Source organism: Furipterus horrens, unplaced genomic scaffold, assembly GCF_987537825.1.
Source record: "Furipterus horrens unplaced genomic scaffold, mFurHor1.1.pri manual_scaffold_10, whole genome shotgun sequence".
In the NCBI taxonomy this organism is placed as follows: Eukaryota; Metazoa; Chordata; class Mammalia; order Chiroptera; family Furipteridae; genus Furipterus; species Furipterus horrens.
Genome location: NW_028327180.1, coordinates 44,476,404 through 44,503,653, shown reverse-complemented (window position 1 = coordinate 44,503,653; position 27,250 = coordinate 44,476,404). Strand labels below are relative to the sequence as shown.

Below are 27,250 nucleotides of genomic sequence, written 5' to 3'. Positions count from 1 at the left end.
TTCAAGAGAGGAGAAGGGAGGGAGGAAGAGAGGGAGGGAAACATTGATGTGTGAGAGAAACAGCAACTGGTTGCCTCTCATATGTCCTTAGCTGGGAACCTGGCCCATGACCCAGGCTTGTGCCCTGACTGGGAATTGAACCAGTGACCTTTTGGTTTGCAGGCCGGTGCTCAATCCAGTGAGCCACATCAGCCAGGGCAAGACTTTTTTGAATTCAGCCTTGCTTTAAGCAGTTACAGTCCCCAAACCACAGGTTGAATATGCTAATACCAGGTTTTAAAATACTCATTAAATAGATATATAATAAGCACAAAGAAACACCATCTTTATCCTTAAATCACATTGTGGGCCCTAGCTAGGTAGTTCAGCTGGTTAGAGCGTCATCTGATACACGAAGGTTGCAGTTTGATTCCCAATCAGGGCATGTACAAGAAACAACCAATGAATACATAAATAAGTGGAAGAACAAATAGATGCTTCTCTCTCTTTCCCCACTCCCTCCCTTCTTTCCTCTCTCTCTCTCAAATCAATTTTTAAAAAAATTTTTAAGTGATATATTGACAAGACATATGGGTAACATTAAAAAAAAAATCATGTTGTGCGACGACAAAAGTGATAGCAACACAGTTTAGGCCGGGCTAGTGTGGGATTTAGGGGACAGAGGTGCAAGGGGGGTTGCTCACTTAATGTTGTCGAGGCGACTGGAGTCAGGCTTGAGCACAGATGAGCTCCGGATCATCTTGTGCAGGGTCACCATAAGGAACACCAGGTTCACCTGGGGGCAGGACAAGGGGAGGGGCTGTGCTGGGGCTGCTCTGCCTGCCAGCATGAGCTCCTGGGCCAAGTCTTAGCATGGAGCCCCTTCGTTAGGGCCCCCAGGGCTCACCAACAAGGCTCCTGGAGAGCACACAGCCTGACCCAGAGCAGGGGCTCAAATCACAGCTCCTGGATGGACAGACCTCAGTGCTGGAGCTCTACAGACCCACTCTGTTCCCTTCCTCTTAGTTGCTTATTCAGTTCCCACAGTTCTTAAGGGCTTGGGGAGACTTGGGGTAGTCAGGGACAAAGCTAGCCTGGATAAAGGGTACTGCCTTCCAGCTTACCACAATAACAAAGGAGACGGGCCCAATGAAGCTCCAGATGAAATAATTATCCACTCGGAGCCAGCAACTATAAAGGAAGCAGGGCCAGGTAGAGAGAGGCGGAGGGGGGGCCCCTCCCTCCGGCCCCAGGAGCCCAGTGCGCCAAGGGTCCTGCTGTTGAGCAGGCAACCATGCAGGAGGAGAGACAGAGGGTGGGGCAGGCAGTGGCACTCACGCCTTCTCAGTGCCGTAGCTGCGGTAGTCGATGGCAGCGGCTATGCCTACCACCAGGGCTGGGAAGCAGTAGCCGCCCAGGTAGTAGTACTTGGTGCGGGAATACTCGCTCTCAAACACCTCCACCAGCAGCAGATAGAGGTGCACACCTTCCAGGCACAGCCAGGAGAAGGCAGCCAAGAAGAAGTAGTGCAGCAGGCCGGCGAAGATGGGGCAGGCAATCTGGGGGACGAGGGTACCACAGATGAGGGGCTCCCCGGCCAGGACGCCTCTCCTCCCACCCCCAACCCCCACCTTGTGCCCGGCCCACCTCATACTGCGTCTTGTCTATGCCGACCAGGAAGAGCAGCTCAGCCAGGAAGAGGTTGATGCACAGGTTCTTATGGATGGTATTGCGGTCAGTCTGCAGCCCCCGCAGGAAGCAGAAGGTGGAGATGCAGATGGCCAGGCAGACCAGGGAGATCACGATGCCCACCCAGGTGATGACTGACAGCAGCAGCTCGTTGATACGGCCTTGGTACTAGGGGACAGCAGAGTACGCTCAGCACCCTTGGACTTGCACACAGCCAGGTTCACCCTGGGCTCAGCTAAGTGCCAGCAGGGGGCAAGGCCACAGGCCACAAGCACTGCTAGTGCAGCAACCCCCCACCCTCTGGCCTTCTGCCCCCGGCCAATTTGCTGGCCCCCACCCCTCTGTGCTCACTTCCCCATGCTCTGGAAGGCATGTAGAGAGATGACAAAAAGGTGACACCAACTTGCTTCTCCAGAGTGCCTTGGGAGAAGGTGGGACCATCACCAGAGAGAACTGGACATGGCCTCATGCCCTGGGCTAGACTGGTGGCCCCCCATGCCCATGAAGCTGGCCTTCCCTGGCACTGCCCATGCTTCATTCTGTGATGCCATGCAAAGCTGGGCCAGGGAGCAGGTTGGCCTGGAGAGCACAGCAGAGCACTCGCCAGCTTACAATCTCACGGTGAGCCATGAGTACGGCAAAGTTGGTGAGGTGGCTGCAGGCACAAGTGGTGTGGGTCTTGTTGGATTCCACCAGGCGGCAGCCCTGGGTCGACCAGTAGCCCAGCATGGAGCGCTCCGAGTAATTCCAGAAGGAGCAGTTAGCATTGAAGTGGTTCTTGGCCTGTTGTGTGGTGGTGGCCAGGGAGTCAGATCTAGGGAGTCCCCTCCAGACCTCACACCCAGGTAAAGGGATAGCAACAAGCACAGAGAAGTGCCTGGGGCTCCAGGCAGCAGTCTCATATCTCTGGGGACAAATGACTTAAGGAGCTGAGGTGGGGGCTGGTGGCCCAGGGAGGGGTGAGAACTTGCTCTTGGGTAGATGAACAAGCAGTACGGGACATGCAGCCTGGGGACACAAAGGATGATGGGACCCTCCTGGAGGATGGGGATGCCTCAGCTCACCTCCAGGTGGGCCACGGTGAAGATGACAGGGTCCATGAGGAAGACTCGGCTGGACTCCTTATTGATGGAGGCTGCGATAACCTGTGAGTTCACCACCAGGGAGGTGCCCCCTGGGCTGCCTGCTCCCGTTTCACCTGCCAGCTTCACTGTGGCATTCTCAGTGGACAGGAAGAGACCGAGGTTGTTGTAAAGGATGAAGACAATTTTGACCACCCCTGGGGAAGACAGGCATAGTGGGGTGTGCCATCAGCCCTTGGCTGGTGCATCTCCATCCACTGGGACCTGGCTTTACCAGGCCACAACCTAGGCAAGGGGGGCTCAGGGAACCCTGCCCTGGGATGACTGCTTCGTTGTAGGCAGTGCCAAACAACAGGGCAGCAGGCCAGGAGACACGGGCTGGGTCCCTGGGCACCTCTCACTTGCAGAGTGACCTTGAGCAGATCCCTAACCTCTCTGAGTCTTAGTCTCAAACGGGACAATCCTCCCTGAGCTGTGAGGATCAACTACTGCTGCACAGAGGTGAGCCCTTCAGACTACAAAGTATCCTGGGCTCTGTGGGGCTTTGGGAAAACCCCATGAGTACCCTGAAATGTTCCACCAGCTTGAGCAGAGGACTTCTCTGTGTTGTTATGGGTCCCGAGCTTTTCTCGGACTCTTCAACCCCATAAAAGCTGAGAGCTGCTGTTCTTCATAAGTGGGGCGGGCTGTCAGCTTGGGGGCCAGGCACTGACCGTTGCGGCTGTTCTGCTTGATGGTGTTGGCCGACAGCTGGATGGAGTTTTCGCTCGGGTACTCCTGAGGGAACACCAGCTCCTGTACTTGACCTTCTGTGTTCAGAACTGTGACTTCCAGGACTGTGGAGACAGAAGATGACAGGGCGTATGGATTTGGAGTCTGTCCCCAGTCCAGGGGCCCAAGGTCAAAGGCCTGCATACCAGGGCATCCCCTGTGGTTTCTGGAATAGGTGGGCCCCACAGTTCAAGATCTGCACTTGAACTTGCTCCAGTGAGACCATAGCACTCACCCACATTCTGTTTGGCAGCCAAAAAGCGGGCCGGCTCCCTGACGTTGTCGGCCAACAGGAAGGCACCTTCCTCCAGGACGTCCAGGAGCATGGTGGCTGTATGCACCTGCTCTGTGGCATTCATGTCCTTCCAGGACTCAAGAGCCTCTGGCCGCAACAGGTTGTCCACTGTTTCCACCACAGCCTAAATGGGCAGGGGGGAGGAGGGGTTGGGGGGGCACGGTGAGCCCTCCCACATCTTCCAGTTCCTCAGGCTGGGCTCTGTGTCTCCTCCTCTCAACCGCCATCCTCCCAGTGTCTCCTGGGGCCTGTCCCACACCCCTCAGTCAGCAGGAGCCCTTGGGCCTCACCTTGATGTAGTCCTTGCAGGTTCTCTCCCGCTTGTGCATCTAGGGAAAGAGATGGAGACACTCTCAGGCCCAGCCTCCAGCTCTACTCATCTTGACACTCTCACTCTTCTGTGTCTACCACCAACCTGGCGCCAGGCTATGAGCGAGAGTTGTTCCTAAGGGATCCCCCAACTCCCAGGACCCTCCAAGGTAGCCCAGGAAGGAGACCAGCAGGCCTGGATTCTGTCCCTCCTTCCTCTGACCACTGTGGGTGGCAGCCCAACTCATAGGTGTCAGGTTGGAAACTTCCTGAGTCTCCCAGGCCCTGCCCGCCATTGGCCCCACTGCCACCCCCCACCCCCACCTTATTGTAGTTCTTGCCAGCTGACTCGCGCTCAATGGGCCGCAGAGCCTGCAGCTGGGCATCCAGGATGTCCAGCAGCTGTTCCATCAGCTTCACAGAGGATGACACATCTCCTGCATAAATGGAGCCCCGGGTGTGGCGGGCCAGCTCACTGGCAATGTTGGCTGCATTCTCCCCACTCTTGATCTGCATGAGGCATAAGTGGGGGATCCAGCTCTGTCAGGGGCCATCTTGCTTCCTCCATAGTCCCTTTGCACATGCTTGGCCTACTCAACCCTTTTCATTGTTCTTTGCTGCCCCTTCTCCCTGTCTGTCCTCTCCTCAACTCTGTAGGCCAGGGAGGCAACCCCACATTCCTGCCTCCCAGACCTGCCACCCATTTGTCTCCCTCTCTCTCCCATTGCTCCACTGCCCCCTGCACCCAGCCACCCAGAGCCCAGTGTGTGAGCACAGGGTGCCTGTCTAGGAGGAGTGGCTGCTGCTGGTACCTTCTGGGCCACCTGGTTGACCCAGGGGGAGGTGCAGTTGCTGAGGTCTGGGCCCCGGGGGTTCCAGAGCCCCAGGGCTGGTAGACACTGGAAGGAGGCAATTCCTGCAGGGACAGACAGACAGGAACAGAAAAGGGAGCCACAAGGAAGGACAGAAGGACGGGCCAAAGCAGGGGGAAAGGAGACGACAGAGGGGGCAAGTAGGTGAGGGGAACATGGAAGACCAGACATGAAGCAGGCCGGACAGTCAAGAGAGATGTCACTCTGAGGTGACATAAGTCACCCCTGACTTCCTAAGCGCTCCCTCTTGGCTCCCCTTCCATCTTTGCCTCCAAAAATGAGAACTTTTTAGCAAAGTCCATCTTGGAAGCCCCCTCTCCATGAAGCCTCTTCTGACCCTTCCCTCAGATCCCTGGAGCACAATGGTTCTGGCTCCACCTCTCTGGCACTTTAACTGCTGTCTGTCCTGCCATTAGCTGCTCCCAGGGCTGTTTGTTCCATTTCAGCCTCAGGCTTTGATACCCAAGTCACCTCTGTGAGCTCCCTGTAGTGTCTACCTGGTACTTTTCATGTGGCAAGGGCTCAGTACTGCAGGAGGAGACAGGGTATAGGGTGGGGGGTGGGGGTACTAACTGAGTTGCTACTGTGCCCTGGGAGCTCTGTTGCGTTCTGGGGGCACAGCTGCAGATGTCAGGTGTGACCCCTGCCACAGAAAGCCCATGCTTGGGCAGGAGAGATGAACAGGTAAGTGTATCTATGCTAAGCGGAGTGGTGGGCATGTCCCCTGTCTCTCCCCTGCCCAGACCAGCAGTGGCCACCCCCCCAACCCCCCCAAGCGAGCTGCATTGGAGTAACCAAGGCTTCTGCACTCACCTCGAGTCCCCTTGGGGCAGGGCCTCTCCACTAGCATGCCCTGCTGGGTGGCTGGCCACTGGACCCGCCGCACCTCTCGAGCTTCACAGAAGAGCTCTGGGGATACATGCAGATTGGGGGCTGGGGGCCGCCGGGTGCTGGGGGCCAGGGCTGTGGCTGGAGGCAGGTCAGGTCCCAGCTGGTTGATGGCACCCACTGGGTGCGTGGTGAGGGGCGCCCGGCGGAGCGGGGTGGTGGCTGCAGGTGAGGCTGTGCTGGTGAGGGGTGTGGGCTGGACTGTGGTGGTCGTGCTGAGGGGCGGGGAAGTGGCTGGGCCTGGAATGGAGAGGAGACATGAGACAGAGTCACTCCCACGCTCAGGGCCCTGCCACAGCGTGCCTGGACACAGGGACCCCTGGTATCCTAGCATCTTTCTCGCTAATCAAGTGGAAAGGTGCCTGGTTTACACTGGGTCTGGAAGCGGATGTCCGCTGCATTCTCTGCACACAGAGCTCCCTCACACCTGTGGGACCTTGTAAAGCATCAAAAAGTGGTAAGAATTCACTTGTGTGCACCCTGGGGTTTGAAAGAACTGGAGAGGACAGGCCATGAAGGAGGTGAACACAGCCACCTTCCATCCTTGGTTACTCTCACTCTGGTCTCAATAACCTGGCTAGGTCCCTTACCTCTGGGGGTCCTCAGTTCCCCATTATGTAAATGAAGCTGAATTAGATTAGGCTCCCTGGAGCCCAGGAGCTGCTCAGAGCTGGCTCAGGGAAGCTGAGGGGACAAATGGAAGTAGATCGAGGCTCTCACCCCATCAATATCAGCAGCTCAGCCTTGTTCTGTTTTACCCGATACTTGGGCTTCCACCCAAGGTTTTGGTTGATAAAGGTTCCAGGGCTAAAACTGCACAGGCCACTGTGAGAGGCAGTGCAGTTTGATGGTTAGGTGCCCTGAGTTCTGAGCCCAAATCCTCAACTGAACAAATCCTCCAAACCCCCAGTGCCTCAGTTTCCTCATCTGTAAACTGGGGGCAGTGACCCTCCCTGTGACTGTGAAGATGAGATGAATTAGTTACCAGCTGCTAAGTGCTTAGAACAGCAGGTGCTGTGTGACTCTCTCCAACTTCCAGGGCTTCCCCAACCTACCTTCAAGCCCCTAAGAGCTCCCAGAGTGCGCCTCCCACCCTGGGGCAGTGAACAGGTGCCCTCCTCACCGGCACTGGGGTCAGGCGGTCCAAACTCCAGGCTATAGCGCACCACAAAGTAGTTGTTCCAGACGTAGAGCTGGTTGTCACGCGGGTTGTAGTCTACGGAGGAGACGAACTGGTAGGGATTGGGGAAGGCCAGGCTGACCGGCTCCTCGCGGTTCGCATTGGTGTTGAAGGCGTAGTCCACGCGGTTGCCGGCCGCCTCACTGTCGTCGTCCACGTAGACCGAGCGCAGCACGTACAGCACGCCACACACCATGAAGGCGTTGGACGCGGAACGCTTGTCGTATCCTGTTTCCCAGGTGCCCTCAAAGCGCAGTGTGTAGGGGTTGAGCTGGCTCACCACCAGCCGCCCGTTGTTACCCTCAGTGGCGTAGATGACCCACAGCCCATTCTCGTCCACAGCCAGATCGATGTCGGTCTTGCCCCCCCAGCGGTAGGGTGAAGTGTCATGGTAGTTGGCCGTGTTGATGACTGTCTCCCCGCTCTTGATGCGTGTGCGCAGGTCGTACTTAACAATATTGCGCGTGCGCTCCTTGTTGTAGAAGACGGCGCCGTCGTAGACCACGAAGCCGGTGCCATCTACGCGGTTGGGCAGGCGGTAGGTGGTGGTGTGGCGTGCCGCCACGTAGTCCTCCCACGAGGCGTACTCGGTCAGTGTGTCGGTGCGATAGGGGATCCAGGGCATGACGTAGATGCGGTCGCCTGCCTGCAGTGGATCCTTGCACCATGCGCCAGACTGGTGCTCTGACTCATGTGTTGAGGTGGGCTCCAGCACCTTCTGCAGGGTCCCTGGGCACACGAAGACTGGGCCGAGGGGAGGAGACCGGAGAGGAGCAGGGGTCAGGGAAGTGGTGGGGGCGGGGGGGGGGAGGGGTGGAGTAGGGGGAGAGGGTGGAGAGAGGCAAATTGGTCACAAGGCCTGGGGGAGAGCCAGGCTGTCCCCTCCTGCTGCTGCAGTCACGGTTGCTTGGTAGGGCTGGTGATGGGAGGGGGTTTCCGGGCTGGGACCCCCACCCTGCTCAGCTGCCCCTCTCCCTGGAGATGTCAACCCTGAAGGCCATTAAGAGCAGGGTTAGTGGTGGGGAGGTAGTGCCCTTCTTTCCTTTCCTGGCTGCTAGAGACCCCACAGGCTGGGGATAAGAGGTTTGGCAAAAGCCCTGGCAGAGACTTTCTCTTGTGCCTTAAATGGGGCAGAAAGACCTCCTCACTGCAGCCACTGCCTGGCGGCTCTGAGGTTCCAGGGACTCAACACCTTGCCCCTTCGCCATCACCTCCGCCCCCTATGGAAAAGCTAGAGCTGAGGGTCCCATCCTTCACCAACCACACAAGGACAGATTTTTTTTTTTACTCCACTTTCTTCCTCCTGCAAAAATTGCAAGGTAGTAATGTTTCTGTACCCACTGTGGGTGTAGAGTGCCCCCCCGTTCCAGGGTGGGAGAAGCACCCAAGGTTCCTGATGCAGCCTGTGCCTCCCCCACCGCCAGTACCCACACAGTCAGGAAGGGATTTGGGGAAAATCCAGCCCCTCCCCTATAGTGCCCAGCCCTGCCCCCAGCCGGCAGGGTCTCATGGGGTTTGTCCAGTAGCAGACACTGACATTGGTGCACAGGGAAGGGGGTGGGGCATGGGGAGGGAGGGGACTCCCCAAGAGAGTTGGGAAGGGGGAAGGAAAGCTGCATGGAGGGAAGAGAGACAAGGTGGGGGGCCTCAGCAGAGGTCCTGGCTCCAAGGGAGGCACACTGGAGACCACCTGGGAAGAAAGGGTTAGTGCTGGTGGAGGAGAGAGGGGGTGAGCAGAGAATTCACTCCAAGGCCCGGGCCCGAATGAGGGTCCCTCAGGGGGGCAGTCCCAGGTCCAGCTCAGAGTGGGCAAGGGAGGGAACCAAGTGCTAGGATAAAGACCCAGCCCACCCCAGCCAGGCACCCCCACCTCCCCTGCCCCGGACCCCGATTTACCTGCGACCATCCCCGGCTCGGGAGGAGGGACCAAGGCAGCGCTGATGTCAGAAAGGTGGGGGGCCCCGCCCCACCCCCCCAAATCCCTGAAAAGGAGGAAAACCTCAACTGCATCTCATTGGCCCCTGCTGGCCTGCCCACCCTTGCCCCATCACATCCCAGGGCTACCTACTCCTAGGCTCCCCTACTGACCCCGTGGAGATCTAAACTCCCATGATCAGTAAGGCCAGACTCCCCTCCTCCTCCCAGAGTGGTGACGGCCAGGGGCCCTGCCATCCAGGATGGCTGATGGCTGGGGCCTCCCTCTCACCTCCCTGCTAGCAGAACCCATGGACAGGCCAGGGTGAGGGTTTGCAGTGAATTCTCTGCTTCTGCTTGGCCTGTCACCAAAGCAGCTGGCCCCAAAAGGGACAGGGAAGGCTGAGGCCTGGCGCTGGCTTGGGGGGCAGCTCAAGAGTCCCCAGGCAAAAAGCAGCCAGGAGCATGCCCTGTTTTAGGAGGGGAAGGGGAGCTGAGGGCACAGAGGTGGGCAAGGACCAGAAGGATCCTGGCTTGAGCCCTGGGACTTCACCATCTCCCTGTCCCGAGTGCCCTGAGGTGTTGGCCTGTATCCTCTTGCCAGCATACCTGGCCTCCACCCATTTCCTCTGTGCCCAGGTCTCCCCTCTCCCCAAGCTAGGGTTGGGGGGCCCTTGCCAGCTTTGTGTATGAGGTGGGCGGTGAGAGGTCTCAGAGCCTGACCTGGTCAGAAGGGTGTGGAGGAGGAAAATGTGGTTAGAGGTTACCCTGGGGAAGGGGGGAAAAGATGAGGAAGGGTCTGTCTGGGGCCTTTGCCAGCAAGGACCCCTCCCCAGCACCAAGCTCCCAACACCTCCTTTCCCTTCTCCCACCCGCCTCTTGAAGAGAACAGATCCAGGGCTGCGTATCCAAACCACCACCGGACCTGCAAGAAGAGTGTCTGGTGCTGGGTGGGAGAGAGACTCCAGGAAAGAGAGAGGGAGAGAGTAGCAGGGCATTTTGGGGCAGACCATGGGCTGGCTGCCCAGGCCTCTCTGAGATGGGGGAGGGAGACAGTGGGTAGGGGAGCAGCCCGGAGGGACCCCGCCCCACCTCCCTCGAAGGGGATGCTCCACAGACCACCGTAATTTCAAGGCAAAAGGTATCTGAAAGGATGTCTCACCCAGCCTTTCCCCTGCTGCCAGCCTCAAAGCTGTTGATTTCCCAAAACTTCCAGGAGAGGAAGCAACTACCCCCAACATCCCACCCTCTGAGCCCTTCAGCTGCAATCCCTGCCCCCTCTCCATGACAGACAGTCCTACCCACCACAGAGTTCTCCTGTTGCCCTGCTGAAGTTTAATTAAACCTAGCAAGAAATTACGGTGCTTTTGGAAGTCCCCATGCCTGACCCATGCCATCCCCTCCCCCCTCTCCCTGGTCCTCTAACCACAACAGCCCAGAAGAAACCCTGACTGCAGCTTTGCAAGTGTTTTAGAACCAGAGAAAAATGCTCTCCCACCCCACGCTCCCCGCACCGTGAGGCCCGTCCCCACACCCTTGTCCCCCGCCCCCGATTTGACAGGCTGCCCTCCCAGGGGTGGGGACAGTTTATACCCCTCCCCAGGAGTGGGCCCCCAGCTGGTTGAGGTTGGGGGTTGAGGGTGGGGGAAACTGGTGCTCTGTGCTCCAAAACAGCTCTGGGCCTTGAAAACACCAAACCAGAAGGAACTTAAGCCACCAGGAGGAGCCCAAGAGATAGGACGAATCTGCTCTCCAAAAGGAAAACAAAGGTGTCCCCTCCATCCCGCCTCCCCCAACTGGACATAAGTTACCAAAGTTGGGGCAGGAAGAAGAGAGGAGAGAGACAGCTCACCCGGTGCCCCCCCAACCCTGCCCCAAGTCCGGAGCCAGGGAAGGGGGTCCCCACCCGCCCAGGATGCTTACAAACTTCTCCTGAAGGAGGCAAAAGAAATATGAGAGAAGGCCAGGTCCCCCTAGCAAGGGCCAGGGACTAGGAAGGAGGGACAGGGTGAGACAGAAAGAGAGGCAGAGAGAGACAGAGAGACAGAAGGTCCTGGCCGTGTACTCAAGAGAGGAGCTTCCTTGGGTGTCTGGAGGGTGGAGTCGCCCATGGCTGGACCAGGGCTGGCCCCACCGGGCGGACACCTGGGGTGGGGGCTAGCGACTGGACCCAGTTGGGGGTGGGTGGGAGAAAAAGGGGCCAAGAGGGGAGGGCGGGTCACATAAGTATGGTACAGGTAAAACAAAGTGTGAGTTAGGGGTTAGCATTGGTAACAGTGCGTTTACCTTTCTGCTCCACTTCTACTTTAAGCATCGGAAGAGAGAGAGAAAACAAATTGAAAAAAAAAATGTGCAAGAAAAAAAAGAGAAAAAAAAGAGATTAAATTGCTTTTGTTTCTTTTTTGGCAACATGCCCCCTTTTCCTTTCTTTCCTCACTCCTGGTTCCCCAACCCCGAGTGTAGCATCAGCTCAGCCCCCACCCCCCAAGTTCTTCCTCTGGGGTAGGGTTGGGGCAAGAGGTCGTAGGGGAGACAGTCACAGGGAAGGGAAAACACACAGGAAGACAGAGACCAAGAGAGACATGGGGTGAGGGGGATACAGGCAGGTAGGAGGACCATGCCTTCAGACTTGAGTGGGCACCCTCATGGGAGGGGGAAGTCCCAGCTGGGAGGCGGGCTCTGGTTAGGGGGGCACCAGGGAGAGTGGCGGGGGGAACACTCTGATCCCCTCCCGCCCTGCCTGCTGCCCTCCTGCCAGAACCAGGGGCCCAGGGGAGGGGGTTCAGTGCCTTTTGGGACCTGGGTGCCCAGAGCTGACAGAACAGGCTGAACTCCTTCCCAGTCTGTGCTGGCCTCGCCCGCGTCCAGCTGGGTTCCCCCAAGCCCTCACAACCCAGAAAAAGCCAAAACAGAGAAAGGGCGACAAAGTGGACACAGAATGACTGAGGGGCAGACGGATGAGCCCCCCTGGGCCTCAGAGATCTGAGGTGGGAGACAGAGGCAGAAAGGGAAGAGGCTGGGGTAGGGAGACATCACAGACAGGGCAGGACAGCAGGTGGCACAGACACACTCCCCCAAGACTCAGTTTCTCTGCCCAGCAACCCCCCTGGGGACCCCAGGAGCTCCAAGCCACCCTCTGTCTGGTGGGCCGGTGGTACCTGGGGGAGGAAGGGGGCACGGTTAGACTGTGCATAGCTGCAAGGCAAATCCAGCGTTAGTCGGGCCTGTCCAATGTGTGGGGGGCATCCCGCACACCACTGTCCCCTCCCCATGGTAGCCCCTACACCCACCAACAGGCCTGTACCAGCACTGGGATCACCCCAGCCTCTGAGGCCTCCAGACTCTGTGCCCCTGTCTGCTCAGGAACCTCTGACCAGAGCCTGGCTCTTCTACCACCTCTCCGGAGGCAGAAGCAGGGAGTTCCACGGGCAGGGCGTGGCTGCCTTCCCAGCGCCTCATCCAGGGCCTGGCACACAGGAGGTGCTCAGCAAATGTTTGGGGACAAGTGAGTGCCCAGCCTCCCTGTTCTGTGGCCTAGCTTCAGTCCTCCTGGTAAGCCCAGCCCCTTTCCTCTGGGACCAAAAGCTAGGTCAGCCCTTGGGTCTGCCTGTCTAGAACACACATGGCCCCACTGGGCCCCCCACACAACCACTGGGTGTGTCTGCAGGTGTGTGTCCTGTCTCTCCCAGAGCTCAGAATAGCTCTCTCCCATCAGACTCGGGGCTGCCCGTCCCCTGGGCTGACCCTCCTACCTCCTGGTCTCTGTGGGTCTGTCATGTTCCTGCCCACCCGGGGGATGGCTCCAGATCTCCATCCCTTTTTTCTCCAGGCCCTCTAAACTTTTTTCCCTGCTTCTTTACCTGTGTGGCATCCACTTTGGACTCCACTTGGACCAAAGGATTTTTTTCCTGCCCTTTATCCCATCTGCCTCAGGAGGAACTGGGTTCATCATCCATTGTTAGTTTTATTTTTGATAACAAACAGCAATAACAATAATTGTTACAGTAGAAACAATGACTAGCAAGTGCCCAGCACTCACTAGGTGTCAGGGACCGTGCTAAGTACTTCCTGGGTAGTCTTTTGAGAACTTTGTCTATAGCTGGGGAAACTGAGGCTCAGTGAACTGAAGCAACATGGCTGAGGCCACACAGCTGGCAAAGGTGGGCACCACTTCCTTCACACCTGCGGCTCAGGGCACATAGGGAGCTTTATCCCTGTTCTCCCTATTCCTGGCAGGATTCTAGGGAAGGTGTTTGGTCCACTCCCCCATCACAGATGAATATCTGGGTATAGCCGGCTTAAAAGGGCCCTTGGATCATTACTGAGCACATCCTGAACCAGGCTTGGGTCTCAGCGCTGGGGGGTGAGGATATGGCCGCTGCCTCTGGGAGCAGACTCCAAGGCTGGCCTTGGGCCAGATGCTTTGCCCACACAATCTCCTTGACTCTCGCCTCCCCTACAGCGGCCCAGAGAAATTTAGTCATTTGCTCACGTTTCAGAGCCAGAAAAATTGGAGAGCCTGGCTGAGCTTCAGGCCCAGCCTGAACTCCCCGTTCTGCTAAGCTCCCCACCTCCTGCCCTCCTTCCCTGCTGCCCCAGCCCCGGGGGGGTAGGCAATGTCCCCAGTGCTGTGGGAAGGCTTCAAGGATCAGATGGGCATCCCCTCAGGGGGTGGCTGGAGGCCTCCGCTGCTGAAAGCAAAGGGTGAGGAGTCAAAGAAGAAAGTTATGGGAGTACATAGCGATCCTGCTTTCCCCAGTGTAGCTCATCACCTGCGAGGAGAAATCAACGGCTGGGGAAGAAGGCAGAGGGGTAGGAGAGAGGAGGGAGAGTCACAGGGCCTCCTGTTCCCCTGCCCCCACCCCACACACTCACACTCTCTGGTGGCCCTGCCGCCCCCCCCTCTGCCTGGAGGCCCCACCTCCAGGTTGGCTATGTGAAGCTGGGGGCTGGGGGAAGGAGGGGTGAGCAGAGGGAAGGCTGAGGGCAGGAAAGAAGGATGATGCTAAGGGCGGGTGCTGAGGAGGAGAGACCCTGCCTTTGTTTGCTCTTCTCGGCCAGGCGCAAGAAAGTCAGGCCTCTGGCTCTCCAGATAACCTTCCTCGGGCTTCCTGGGGGCCACCCTCGGTCCAATATGGTGGCGCTTCCTTTGCAAACAGGAAATGCTCTTAAGGTAATAGGCGAACTAACCAGGAGACAGAAATCTGTGGAAGATGCCCCCCGCCCTTCACACTGAATCTGCCGCGAGGCATGAGTGGTGGTGTGCCTCTCTGTGGGCATCAAGTCCAGCTTCCAGGGGCAGGAGTGCGGGCTTGTGAGGAGTAAAGAGGACAAGAGAAAGGAGAGGTAGTTCAGGGAGGAAGGGTGGTGAGAGGGAAGAACAAGTGTGTAAGGGGGGAGTCAGGAAGGGAAGGGATGAAAGAAGAATAGGGATGGAGAGGGATTATAGGGTGGTAGGGTTGAGGGGAGATGTAAGTGTGCCGAGCAGTGTGAGGGTGGGGCCTTGAAGTGTGTAAATAAGCCAGAGGCATACGAAGAGCAGGGCAAGTGGGCCAGGGTAACAACAGTTGGAGAAGGTGCCCTGTGGAAAGGCAAGTCTTTGGTGGTGGCTGGGGGGAGGGTGGGTCAAGGGGAGAGAGGGTGCAGGCACTGAGTATGGACAGACAAGAGTGTTTAGGAGAAAAGAATGTGCAAGAGAGGGAACAGGCCCAGCTGTCCCCCATGTACCTGGTCCTGACTTGGCTCTGTGTGTGTATGTGTGTGTGTGGCAGGTCAAGGTGTCTCCTCCTCGCTCTGTCTGGGTGGGGGAAGGGCCCATGTCCGCACGAGGAACAAGATGACTCACTGTAGGGGACACAGTCGTACTGCACCTCCAGGTACTTGTAGGTCCCAGGACAGGGGTCCGGAAAGGCATCAGAGCCAGCAACCACCACGCACTGGGTGCGGTTGTTACACCTGTGGAGGAAAGACAGGGAGCCGGGATAAGACAAGCCTAGAACTGGGGGGCCTTCAGGGTAAGGAGAGGAATGGATATCCCCAAATTAGGAAGGAACCATGGAGACCCAGGCCAGGCGCCCTTTGTGGGCCTTGTTTTCTGCTTCCTGCCTGCTCTCACTACTTCACTAGATGGGCTTCTTCTATTCTCTGCCCCAGCATGGCATTAAGGTCAGGGCTGGGACCAGGGCATCACCCCATAAGCTGCTTCCCCAGCCACCCTTCCTCACTTCTATCCTGTTTGTGTGTCACTGGTGTTATCACATCCATGGCATTTTTCCCTAAATTGACTGCAAGCCCCTCCTTTGTTCATGAAGAGTAAGACCTGTGAAGCCAGGAGTAGTGTCTTTGCAAACACGCTGTTAATGAATGCTCACAGTGTCCATCTGTGTCCACCTCTTTGGACAGCATTGCTATGAGGATCTATCTGCAGCCAGAGTAGCCAGGATAGGGGCAGAGTCCTCACCTCACGGTGAAGCTGTTCTTGATTCCCCATGGGGAACTGAATGCCAGTTAGCTCTCAGGGTCTGGCTAACACGTCGAGTGAGGCTCACTTAACAACAACTAAAAGGTGTTTCTCCTTTGTTGCCTGTCCCCACACTTAGGCTGTCTCCTGGAGCAGCCCAGGTTTCAGCCAGCAGCACAGCGACCTGACTGTGGGTGTGCAGGAAGTGGTTTGTGAAGACTTGCTGACAGGTACGGAGCAGAAGGGGCTTGTGTGTCTTTCTCTTCAATCCTGATCTTAACCAGTGAGGATCGGCTCATACCCACCCACCTCAAACCCCTTCTTTAAAAATAGAACACTGGCCTCAGAAGGTTAAGCAGAGAGTTACCTATGATCCAAAAACTCTATCCCTGGTTATGTTCCCAAATGGATTGAATGCAAGTGCTTAAACAGCTACTTGTACATGAATATTCACAGCAGTGTCATTCACGCAATCACCAAAAGATGGGAAAAAGCGAAATTTCCATCAACTGACGAATGGATATACAAAATATGGTCCATCCATACAATGCACTATTCCTCAGCCATGAAAGGAGTGAAGCTCTGACACTCACTACAACGTGGATGAACTTTGAAAGCATCATGCTGAGAGAGAGAAGTCAGACACAAAAGGCCACATTTCATGATTCTATTTAAACGAAATGTCCAGAAAGAGACAAAAAGTAGATTAGAGGTTTGCCAGGAGGAGGAGGGAATGGGAAGTGACTGCTCATGGGTATAGGATTTCCTTTTGAGGTGATGAAGATATTCTGAAAGTAGGTAGGGATGTTGGTTGCACAATCTGTAAAACATACTAAATTGTTCACTTTAAAACAGTGAATTTTATGTTGTGTGAATTTCACCTCAATATAAAGAAAAAAAGAAAGCCACTGGCCTTCCAACTGGAGACTACATGTCCCAGAGCACCTGCAGCTGGCAGTGCATATGATGGGTGTGGGGAGGCACCAAGACAGGGAGGCGGGTGCTGAAGGTCTTCTCTGCTCCGATCACTGTATTCATTCTGGGGTGTCTCTGTCAGAGCGGTAAGCTGTACCCTGATACAAAGCACCTCCAGGTTTAAAGACAGTGGAGCAGCAGCCTCATAACACTCAGTCCTAGAGGCCGCGCTGCTCAGCGTTACCCGCTCTGGAACTGAGAACCTGTGAGTATCAGAACTGGGCCAGTTGCTTTACCAAGTGCTGGGGAGATACATAGACCCCGGAGCCCGTGCCAAATGAACTCTGAGGGAGAATTTGGAGAGGCAGGAAGGAGGAGAAAAGGGGTTCCTCAAAAGAAGGGGCACAGCCCAAGCAAAGACTAGGAGGCTGGATTGTCTCCACCCATGCCAGGGAGACTGGAAGGGGAAAAGGGGGCAAGATTATTAGAGGTGGATGGACGCTGAAGAGAGTAAATGTGGGAGGGAGGGGATGAGGTGGCTCCTGCTTGGCCAACCAGGCTGAGCCACCTTACCTCAACTGTCCTGTGCCCAAAACTTTCTGGAGGCGCTGAAGAGACCCCACCCAGTGACATATTTTAGAATCCTCTGCCAGCAGTTAAGCCCCTCTTCCCTTTTCCAGTTCTGTGTCTGGGTCCTGGAGTGAATCCTGCTTTCTCACAGGTATCTGGCAAAAATTTAGTGAGTGCCTGCTGCAGACACAGCAGGGACAGACAAAGCTCCCTGTCCCCTTGGGGCTGACAGCCCAGTGAGGGAAGACATAACATAAACAACATAAAGGCAAAATATCTGATGGACCTGAAGGTGGAAGTCAGGGCTAGGAGAGAAACAAAGCAGCGAAGGGGCAAGGAAGCGGGGAGCTGTGATTTTAGAGGGTAGTCAGCAGACCTAGAGGAGGGGACAGTTAGGTGAAAAATCCCTGAGTGAGGGGAGGGAGGAGCCAGGTGGCTTCTGGGAAAGTGTTCCAGGTGGCCAAGGGAACAGCCAATGCAAAGGCCCAAAGGACGCCCTCGGGGGGAAGATGCCTGATGTGCGTAAGGAGCAGGTGGTTGGGTGGAACCAAGTGAGAAGGGGAGCATGGAGCAGGTGAGGACCTGGAGAGGAAAGGGTAGAGTGTGCAGGGCCATGCAGGACGAGGGAGCACTTGGGCTTTTGTTCTGAGTGAGGTGGGAAGGCTGGAAGGATTCTGAGAACAGAGATGTGCCTGGATTCAGGTGCTCGCTGACGCCCTCTGGCTGCTGTGGAGGGAACAGGCTGTAGCTAGCAAGAGCTGGCAAGAAGGGGCAGAAGGAACTGGTGGGGGGCCGACATGAACTTGGTGCAAACAGTGGTCAAATCAGTATAATTTGAAGGAAGCACTGACCAACTCTAAGTGGACTGACTGTGGGTGTGAGAGAGGCTTCTGCAGCTTTGAACACGCAGTGCCTCTGCCTGGCACCCTGCACACTCACATAGAGAAACAGTCATGCCCACTTGGGCACTCACATGCACTTCTGTCATCTGCATACAGATGTCACCTCCTCAGGAAAGCCTGACCAGACTCTGGGCCCTCCCTCCACTCCCACGACACCTTTGCCCTGTCCTGCTGTCGCTTTTACATTGCAAGCCCTCACTACCTCCCTATAATCTTGGCATGAGCTTCTGGAGGCTCATGTGTGTGTGTGTGGGGGGGGGGGTACAGACCAATGGGGAGACAAGCTGAGTGGGGGATGGGCTGGGTCTTCTTTGCTGTTTGCACAGCACCTAGAAGGTGCTCAGGAAACGTGTGGAATGCATAGAAGGAAGACGGAAGGTAAACAGGGTGCACTATCCAGGGGGTGCATGGAGGATAGGTACTTCATTCGGGGACATCAGGAGCTGCCGCCACACTCGTCTGAGAGCCTGTGGGGCCGCTCACCTCTGTGACATAATCTTGAAGGCGTCTGGCAGGTAGCACTGCACATTCTCCATCTGGAAAGGGTCAGCGTCACAGATCTTGTCGTCTGTGCGTCCGTAGTTCGCGTTTTCCACCATAATGACATCACTGCCTGGGCACCGCAGTTCGATGGGGTAGCCTTCACATGCCAGCTCCCGGCGCATCAGCCCGAATGGGAGCCCAGCCCGGCTTAGGCCTGTGGGAACAGGGGAGGGTGTCATGCTCAGGGCACAGGGAAGGGAGTGAAGACCCCGCAGAGGAGGCTTCACTTCCAGCTTGGCTGTGTCTGGGACACAGGCTATGCGAACCTCAGCTTATTCATCTGTAAAACGGGCTTCTTGTTTTACAGTGTGCCCAATGTATAGTAAGGTCATTAACCTGCTCAAAGAGTTTGGCCTTTGCCTCAGGACCGGGGTGGGCCCTTCAAGCCCTCAGAATATTCTGCCTGATAAGAGTGTCTTTTTATCTGGGGGCCTTGGACAAAGTCAGATAACCTGTGCTGTTAGAGTTTGAATTGTGCCTCCCCCTACCCCCACACACGAAGTTCCTATGCTGAAGTCTTAACCCCTACGACCTCAGAATGTGACCAAATTTGGAGATAGGGTCTTTACAGACATAATCAAGTTGAAAGGAATCCATTAAGATGGGCCCTAATCCAAAGGAGGAAATTTGAATAGAGAGACACACCAGAGGGAAGACCATGTGGAGAAAGAAAGGAGACAGCCAACTGCAAGTGCAGAGGAGCCCGTATCAAATCCTTCCTTTGGGCCCTTAGGAAGAACCAACCCTGACAAGCCTTAATCTCGGACGTCTAGCCCCTAGCACTGTGAGGAGATAGATGTCTGTTGTTTATGCCCCTCAGTCTGTGGTACTTGGGTATAGCAGCCCTGGCAAGCTAGTACACTAACAATGTGGGTTTGGGTGGGAGCTTTGGGTCATGAAGTATCAGTTGACCTCTGGAGGGGCTGGAGATCAAGGTCAGCCATGTGAGTGGTCTACATGACTGAGCCCCAGTAAAGGTGATGGATACCGAGGCTTGGGGGAGCTTCCCAGGGTGGCAGTACACCATGTGTGTTGTCACCCAGCACTTCCAGGAGAGTTAGTACTGTGCACGACTCCACTAAGAGGGGACAATGGCAAGCTCCATGCATGAAACCTGCCTGGATGCTGCCCCACGCACCTCTTCTCTTGGATGATTTTATTCTGCATCAGTTCACTGTAATAAACTGTAGTTGTACGTTTAACGGTATTTCTGAATTCTGTGAATCCTTCCAGCAAACCGGCAAACCTGAAGGTGGTCTGATGGACTACAGACTTATAATCAGTGTCAGAAGTGAGGGTGATCTTGGGTGCTTTCCTAAACTCACAGCACCCCACACAAGGAGAAGCGGCATGGGGTTGGGGAAAATGCACTCATGTTCTGGAAGAAACCATAGAGCCTGACTTTGCCACTTTCCAGCTGACAGGCCAGACATGTCCATTGGCCCAGGGATCAGCAGCAGAATCGCATGGCAGCTGGTTCAGAATGCAAATTATGGCCACTCTACCCTGAGGCCTGCTGAAACGGGATCTTGGGGTGAGACCCGGAGCCTTTGGCGCTATGCACCCACCAGCAATTCTGATGCACACTCCCTTGGACAGCTACCCCTGCAGCCTCCCCAGGCCTCAGTTTCCTGATCTGTGAAGTAAGCACCCTTAGCCCAGGACTCATGTGCTAGGAACATTCGCGAAGGAAGTGCTGAGCATGGTGCTGAAGTGGGAGGGTGCCACCAGGAGGGGTCTCCTCATTACCATCTGGGAGACCTCCCAGAGTTTTGTGAAAATGAAAGAGCACACCCTGGGCAGGCCCAGCTCTGGGTGGGATCCCATCGTCACCTGTCAGCCCCATCATCTGCCTTGTAGGGACTGAGAGCTTGGACTGATGGGTTTAAAATCCCAGCTCGGCCACTCACTGACCGGTGTCTAGGCACTGACCACCTCTGTGTCTGTTCCCTTCCCTAAACAGCTGACAGCTCTCACCTCACAGAACCAGGGTGAGGGAGGGATGCAGCAGCATACAGGAAGACAACAGGATGATAATTACTGTTATTATTAAGATGATTAAGGCAGCCAGTCTCTACAGGACAGAGCTGGGGCTTGGCAGGGTCCAAGCCTGCCAGGGCAGCCACCTTCGCAGACACTGGTCCCAGCCGGGCCTTGCTGGGTGCCAGAGGGAAGTGGGGATGCACAGAGTGGCTCAGAGGCTCCAACATGGGAGCAACTGTGATCTGTAGATGGAGAGAAGGTACCAGTGTGTGATGGCAACAGAGGTATGCAGGCCCCTTTTGTAAGATACAGTCCCTCCACTGTTGGCTGGGGACCCATGGAGAATGGCAGCTAGGACCCTGGGGTTTTCTGGGGCGAGTTGTCCCACTCGGGGGAAAGTTTTCCATGTGTTCCTCCAGCACCATCTGCTTCTATAGCTAATTTTAGCCCTTCTTGGGTCTGGGAGCAGGCCGGGGGTGGAGGGCTGGCTCAGATGGGCTTGCGGGGGGTGGGGGGTGGGGGGGGTGGAAGCAGCCCCTCCAGGCCCAGCTGGGGTTATGGGGCAGGACCTGGATGGGCAGAGCATCCAGGCACTGGGGAAGCAGAGGGTGCCAGCTAGCCAGACCAGTGCCAAGGCCCAGGGGCACGGTGAATAATGCCCTCTCCTCTTTTGTGGCCTTCTGAAGGTGGGGCTATATGATGGGGCACTGGAAGCAGTGAGGGGTGGGCAGGGGACATGCCCCAGAGTGAGGGGCAAGGCGAGCAGGCCCCTTCTCTCTGCTTCCCTCCTCGCCTTGCCCTTGCCTGCTATGGGAACCATAACTGAGTAACTGGTGAGGGTGGGCAGGAAGGCTCAGGGCACTAATTGTGGCATGCACAGGATCCCGGGGCCGGCATAGGGCTGAGCCAGGTAATTAGTTGTTTTTAAATAAATGTCAACGGGCATGCTTTAATTAAGCCTCTTCCCAGTGAGAGCTGGGGAGAGGTAATCACAGACACACACACACGCGCGCATGGGCCTCAGCTCACCAGGAAGGCCTGTACGGGTCCCAGTGTGTCACAGCCTGCATCCCAGGCTCTGGGACCCCTGAGTGTCGGGGATGAGGGATTGGGAATCCCTCAGTGTTGCTGGGGATGTGTAACCACCAAGCCTCCCTTTGACCAGGTTCCTCTGAGGTGGGGGTGGGAGGTGGGCTTTAACCAGTGGTCCAGAGGTATTTCAATGTTTCATCCACCCCCCTGAATGAGTTTTGGAGGCATGGTCCCAGCAGCACCTACCTTGGGTTGCCGAGGTGACCAGGACAGCAGTGATGCAGAGACTCCATAGCACGGCAGCTAGGCGGGCCATGGCGATGGCCAGGGTATTTTCGAGGTTCTCAGTGGCTTGTGCAGGGGTCCTCGCCCCGCATCACCAGCTGAGCACCACAGCCTGGCCCAAGAGCCTGGGGAGGACAGGGAGAGTGAGGTAGGGGTCATCCCTCAGCAGACCTAGGACAAGGGGCTTTGGGGCCACTTCCTCCTACTGGTGACCAAGAGCACCTGTCCTGCAGGCCCAAGAGACACCAGTCCATGTCCTGCACCTCCACTGACAGAAGCCATACCCTCTGCCAGAGACTGGCCCACTCCAGGGCCTCTGGCTCACACTGCACTCCCACCCCCACCCCAGCAGACAGGACCATCTGTCTGGGCACCTCAGAACCTCCTAGAAGTACCTCTGTGGATTGACAACCCCCTCTGATGATAGGGGCAACTCATCAGGATGTCACCAGGCAGGCCTCAGATCCTACCTCCTGGGGAAAGGGATCCACTAGAAGCATCTGCCCCATCCTGCAAGCCTCGATTCCTCACCCAGCAGAGTATCCTGGGTGGGGAACCAGACTTGCAGCCTTGTGCTCTGGATCACCACCACGGGCAGGAATCCAGGCCCTGCCCCTGCCCCTGCCCCTACTTCCTGGCTCTCTCACTCTGATAGCTAATTAGAATCCAGCTGGCTGGCGCCACAGATGGGAACTAGGGACAACCAAGTCCCCACTTTCCTTTCCAGGGGACCCTGGGGGTAAGGTGGAGACAGGCAGGCGGGGAGGGGGTGCAGGGAGGTTGAGGAAGGGGTGAGGACTGTGTGCACACCCCCCTCCCCAAGGGGCTTCTCCAGCACAGGGCAAGGCTCTGACCCTGTTTCTCCTCCCTCAGTCACTCCTGCCACTTCCTGCTGCCTTGGTTTCCCTAGGATGCTCTCAGGTTGCGTGCTCAGATCTCCACTCTCAGCCCTTTGCTGTATCTTCACCAGTTTGCCACGTGTGGCCCAGGCCCAGCAGCACCAGCCTGGCCAGGAACTTGCTGGAAACACATTCTCTGGAGAGGGCCAGCCTACTTTGTCCTTGCCCGCTGTCGTTCCAGCCCCTCTCCCACAGTCTCAACACCGTCAACCACTCAATGCTGTCCAAACCTCTTATGTTCAGTCTGTAATCTCTAAACAGCCCCCACTGCTGCCCCGCCCCCCTATGAAAGCCAACTGACTAGTCCAGTTAGCTTGCTGACCCTGTCTCTACCCTGGCCACTCCTGCCACCTCCCTACTACACCAAGCCCTACCCCAGGGCCTCATTCCCTCTACAGTTATCTCCCGCCCACCAGTTGTCTGCGAGGCCAGTCCCCCTGCTCCCTCACCTCCTTTAGGCCTTTGTTCAAATGTGCCTGCCTTGTGTACGGAATGGCCCCTGCCCAGGCAGGGATCATTGGGTTGTTTTGCTCACGACCCTATCCCCAGCTTCTAGAACAGGCCCGGCACACAGCAATGAATATTTGTTGAATGAATCTCAGACCCCAACCTAGGAATCTGCCTCAATTCCTCATCTCTTCCCTCCCCTTCATAAGCTCCATCAGCAAGTCCTGTGGGCTCTGCCCCCAAAGAATCTCACCAATCTGCCCATTTCTGGTCCCCAGTGCCCCCACTCAGAAACAAGCCATCATCCTGCTGCACCTGGACACTGTCCTGGCCTCCCCCTCCCAACCTCTCTGCTTCCACACCTGTCCTCCAGTCAGAAAGAAATCATTCAATGACACAGACTCCTCTGCTCTCCACGGGGGCCTCCACTCCTCACCAGGGTCTAGGGGCTGCAGTGACCTGGGGCCACTAGGCTCTCCCACCCTTCTATTCCTAGAATGCTCCAGCCTCCTTCTGCCCCCCCACCCCAGCCTTTGCCTGAGGCATTTCCCTCAGCCTGGACTGCTCTCCCAGGATCCCTAGCACCTGCTGGAGCTTTTCAGGGTTCAGGCCTCAGTCTCCTCTCACATGAAATGGGACGGTAACCTCACAGTGCAGCCCCACATCCCAGGGCCCCATCCCTGCAGCAGCTCTCTCCCCTTCCGCACCCGTGGCAGGGAATTGCCCCTCTACTGCCCAAAGCCGTCTCCTCCCACAACCCTGACCAGGCCTGGCCTGTGGAACTTTTGGTTCCTCTCACAGCATTTTACAGCATAACAATGGGGGAAGCACATTCCCCGCCGCCTTGTTTCTCCCCCCAACCCATCTCCCAGCCAGGTCAGGCTTCTGAGGGGCACTGACCCCATGCTGATGGACACTCCCCTCCCTGAGGCAGTTAAAGTAGTTAGCAGCCCGTTAATGCTGGGGAGGCTGGGGGTCTGGATTCCAATGACAGACACAATGCAATGCAACTCTGCCACTTATGTGCTGTGTGTGTGACCTTGAGCAGATCCTTTCCCCTCCCCCACCCCAGTTCCCTTAGAAGTCTGAACATGCAGGGTTCTGATAAGGACAACAGTCTACACACACAGTGGGCCAGCTGGGACCCATCAGAGGGTGCTGTCCACAGCACAGTGTGAGTCAGGGCACGGGGAACACCTTTCAGAGGGGGGTGGCTCCTCTTCCTCCTCCTAGGCTGCACCTCAGGACCCTGGGACCCCAGCTGGAGTCCCCATGCCTTCTCCTTGTCCATACACTCCTCTCGGGGATCCCACCAGCCTCATGGCTTTAGCCACTGTTTAAGCTGTGACAACTGCCACATTCAAACTCCAGTCCTGCCTCCCTCCTCACCACCTCCACCTCCACTGGAGTCTCCAGTGTACCTTTACCCTGATCAGACCAAAACAAAGCCCCCATATCAGTCCCTAGGCCCACTATCCTCCCAGGTCCTCGGCCCAAAACCTCAGGAGTCAGAATCCTTTGGCTCCTCTGTCCTTTACCTCCCACATTTCAGTTCAGGAGCAAGTCTTGGGTCTGTGCCTCCAGAACATTCCAGTGTCCATCCGTCCTTGGCAGCCCACCGTCTACCCCTGGTGGCCCTGAACGCTTTCCTACTGCGCTCCAGCCCCTCTTCCTCCCACATTCCAGGCTCCCCGGCAGACAGGGGGCCCTTTAAAAAAATTATGGTCATATTTACATGTAACATAAAATTAGTCATTTTAACTGCATTAATTATAGTCTAATGCTATGCCACCATCATCATATCCTATTTCTAAATTTTTTTTAATTAAAAAATAATTTTAAAGGTTTATTTTATTATAATTCAAGAGAAAAGGAAGGGAGAGAAACAGAGAAACACAGATCAGCTGCCTCCTGCACATGCCCCAGTGGGGGCCCTGGCCCACAACCTGGACATGTGTTCCAACTGGGAATCAAACCAGCAACCTTTCAGTTATGGGACTGATGTTCCAACCAACTGAGCCACGCTGACCAGGGCTATTTCCAAAACTTTTTCATCACCCCAAACAGAAACTCTGTTAAGCAAAAATTCCTTCTCCCCTCTCCTCCCAGCCCTTGGCAACTAATAATCTGCTTTCTGTCTCTACGGAGTTGCCTGTATTGGACATTTCATATACAGGGAATCATACAACACGTGGCCCTTTGTGTCTGGCGTCTTTCACTCAGCATGATGTTTTGCAGGTTCATCCACGTTGTAGCCTGTGTCAGCGCTTCAGTCCTCTTTATGGCTGAGTATTATTCTGCTGTATGGATGGGCCACATTGTGTTTAATCTATTCATGCAAAGATGGACATTAGGTTGTTTCCAGAGAGGGGTCTTTTCAAAGACAGTTAGGACAGATCACTCCCCAGCCTAAACACCCGCAACAGGTCCCATTACACGGCCCATGAGGCCACACAGGCTCTGACTCCTGCCCCCTCTCCTCCCTGCTCTAGCCACCCGGTTCCCATCACAAGGTCTTGGTCTGTGTCCCCAGCTCTGCATCCCCTAGATCTCAGCTCAGATGTGCGCTCTTCAGAGGTGCGCACGGGCCTCCAACACCCTGGATCACAGTACCTTGCAGTCAGTACCTGCCTGTCCAGTGCCTGCCCAACCTCCTGTGTCCCTGTTTTCCTCTTGGTAAAATGGGGATGCCTCATAGGATAGCTGCAGGGTAAGATGAATTCACACACATGAAACATTTAGGGCCGTGCCTGGCACATAGTGAGTGCAAAATGTCCCCTGCAGCAACCATCACCACTGTCACCACCAATAATGTCCCTGCCGTGTGACTTTACCTGTCCACTTGTGAATTCCTTTTGTGCCTCTGGGAGAATGGGAGCTCTTAAGACCATACCCTGGCACCTGGACATGCAGAAGGTCCTCAAACGTTTATCGAGTGAACCAGGGTGAGTGACTAAAGACGGTGCTGGGGGCAGCTTGAGAGGGGGCATCTTCCCTGAGACCTGCGGCCAACCCTGGCCCACGCTAGCTAGGCACCAATGCCTCAGGGGCACAGAGTGTCTCCCAAGGGCTGCCAGCTGCTCCCTGAGGCCCTCTCACTGGAGCAGCTTCCCCAGGAAGCCCCAGGCACACTCAAAACTGGCCCCAGCTCAGCTGGGCTCTGCAGCTCCTTTTCCCTCCCTTTCTGGCCTGACTGTGTGCACACCCCACACTGGAGAGTTTCACTTGTCAGCTGGTGCCCACCTCAGTGGGGAGGCCAGGCATGGGTATGTGGGAGCCACCTGGGAGACCCAGGCCTGACCATCCCTGAGGCCTTCAGAGGGGGTTATTATGGATTGAATTTTGTCCTCCCCCCAAAAAGATATGTTTGAGTCCTATCCCCCAGGACTTCAGACTGAAACCTTATTTAAAAGAAGTAACCAAGGCCCTGCCAGGTAGTCCAGTTGGTAAGTGTCCTGATACATCAAGGTTGTGGGTTCGATCCCTCCTGGTCAGAGCACATATAAGAATCAACCAATGAGTGCATAAATAAGTGGAACAATAAATTGATGCTTCTCTCTAAAAAAAAAAAAAAAAAAAAAAATCGACAAATAAAATAAGTAGTCAAGTTACAACGAGGTCATTAAGGCTGGCCCTAATTAGTAGGACTGGTGTCCATATAAAAACAGGAAATTTGGACACAGACGTGCACACAGGGAGAAGCCCATGTGAAGACAAAGGCAGAACTGGGAACTGAGGTGATGGTTCAATAAGCGAAGGAACAGCAAGAGCTGCTGGCGGCCACCACAAGCCAGGGAAGAGGTTGGGACAGATTCCAGTCTCAGAGCCCCCAGAATGAACCAACGCTGACAGCACCCTGCTCTTGGACTTCCAGCCTCCAGAACTGTGAGATGATCATTTCTGGTGTTACAGCCACCTTGTCTAGGGTACTTTGTCACATCAACTCTAGGAAAGTCACAAAGGAGTCAGGACACATGGGAGGTGGGGGGCAGAGAGGAGGGCAGGACCCTGGCCAGCACCGCGCTCTGTGCGGGCACCATGCACACGTCCCTCCTTTAATCCTCAGAAGAACTTAGTAAAGGGGGGACACTCCCACTTCATAGGTGAGGAAAGTGAGGTACCAGGGGTATCCAACTAGTGAGGGGGATTTGAACCCAGGCAGGGTCCCCAGCTGGGCACAGGGAACTGGGGTGACCCTGTGGGCAAGGAGAGCCCCTTCTCCAGGCCCCCAAGAC

At 56.0% G+C, this 27,250-nt stretch overlaps 1 protein-coding gene across 1 annotated transcript in view; it reads right to left on the bottom strand.

Moving 5' to 3' along the window:
• Positions 1–27,250, bottom strand: part of ADGRL1 (adhesion G protein-coupled receptor L1) — a 41,637-nt gene that overhangs the window by 5,013 nt on the left and 9,374 nt on the right. Inside the window, exons 2-17 of the mRNA XM_090289700.1 lie at positions 21,631–21,794; positions 18,310–18,523; positions 14,825–14,934; positions 7,009–7,809; positions 5,811–6,125; positions 4,938–5,041; positions 4,450–4,635; positions 4,107–4,145; positions 3,757–3,940; positions 3,464–3,586; positions 2,733–2,947; positions 2,281–2,451; positions 1,627–1,836; positions 1,318–1,538; positions 1,104–1,170; positions 684–775 (exon numbers count right to left, since the gene is read on the bottom strand). Coding sequence (XP_090145826.1) covers positions 684–775; positions 1,104–1,170; positions 1,318–1,538; positions 1,627–1,836; positions 2,281–2,451; positions 2,733–2,947; positions 3,464–3,586; positions 3,757–3,940; positions 4,107–4,145; positions 4,450–4,635; positions 4,938–5,041; positions 5,811–6,125; positions 7,009–7,809; positions 14,825–14,934; positions 18,310–18,523; positions 21,631–21,700 — 3,122 coding nt within the window. The 5' untranslated portion in view covers positions 21,701–21,794. The remainder of the gene's footprint in view (positions 1–683; positions 776–1,103; positions 1,171–1,317; positions 1,539–1,626; positions 1,837–2,280; positions 2,452–2,732; positions 2,948–3,463; positions 3,587–3,756; positions 3,941–4,106; positions 4,146–4,449; positions 4,636–4,937; positions 5,042–5,810; positions 6,126–7,008; positions 7,810–14,824; positions 14,935–18,309; positions 18,524–21,630; positions 21,795–27,250) is intronic.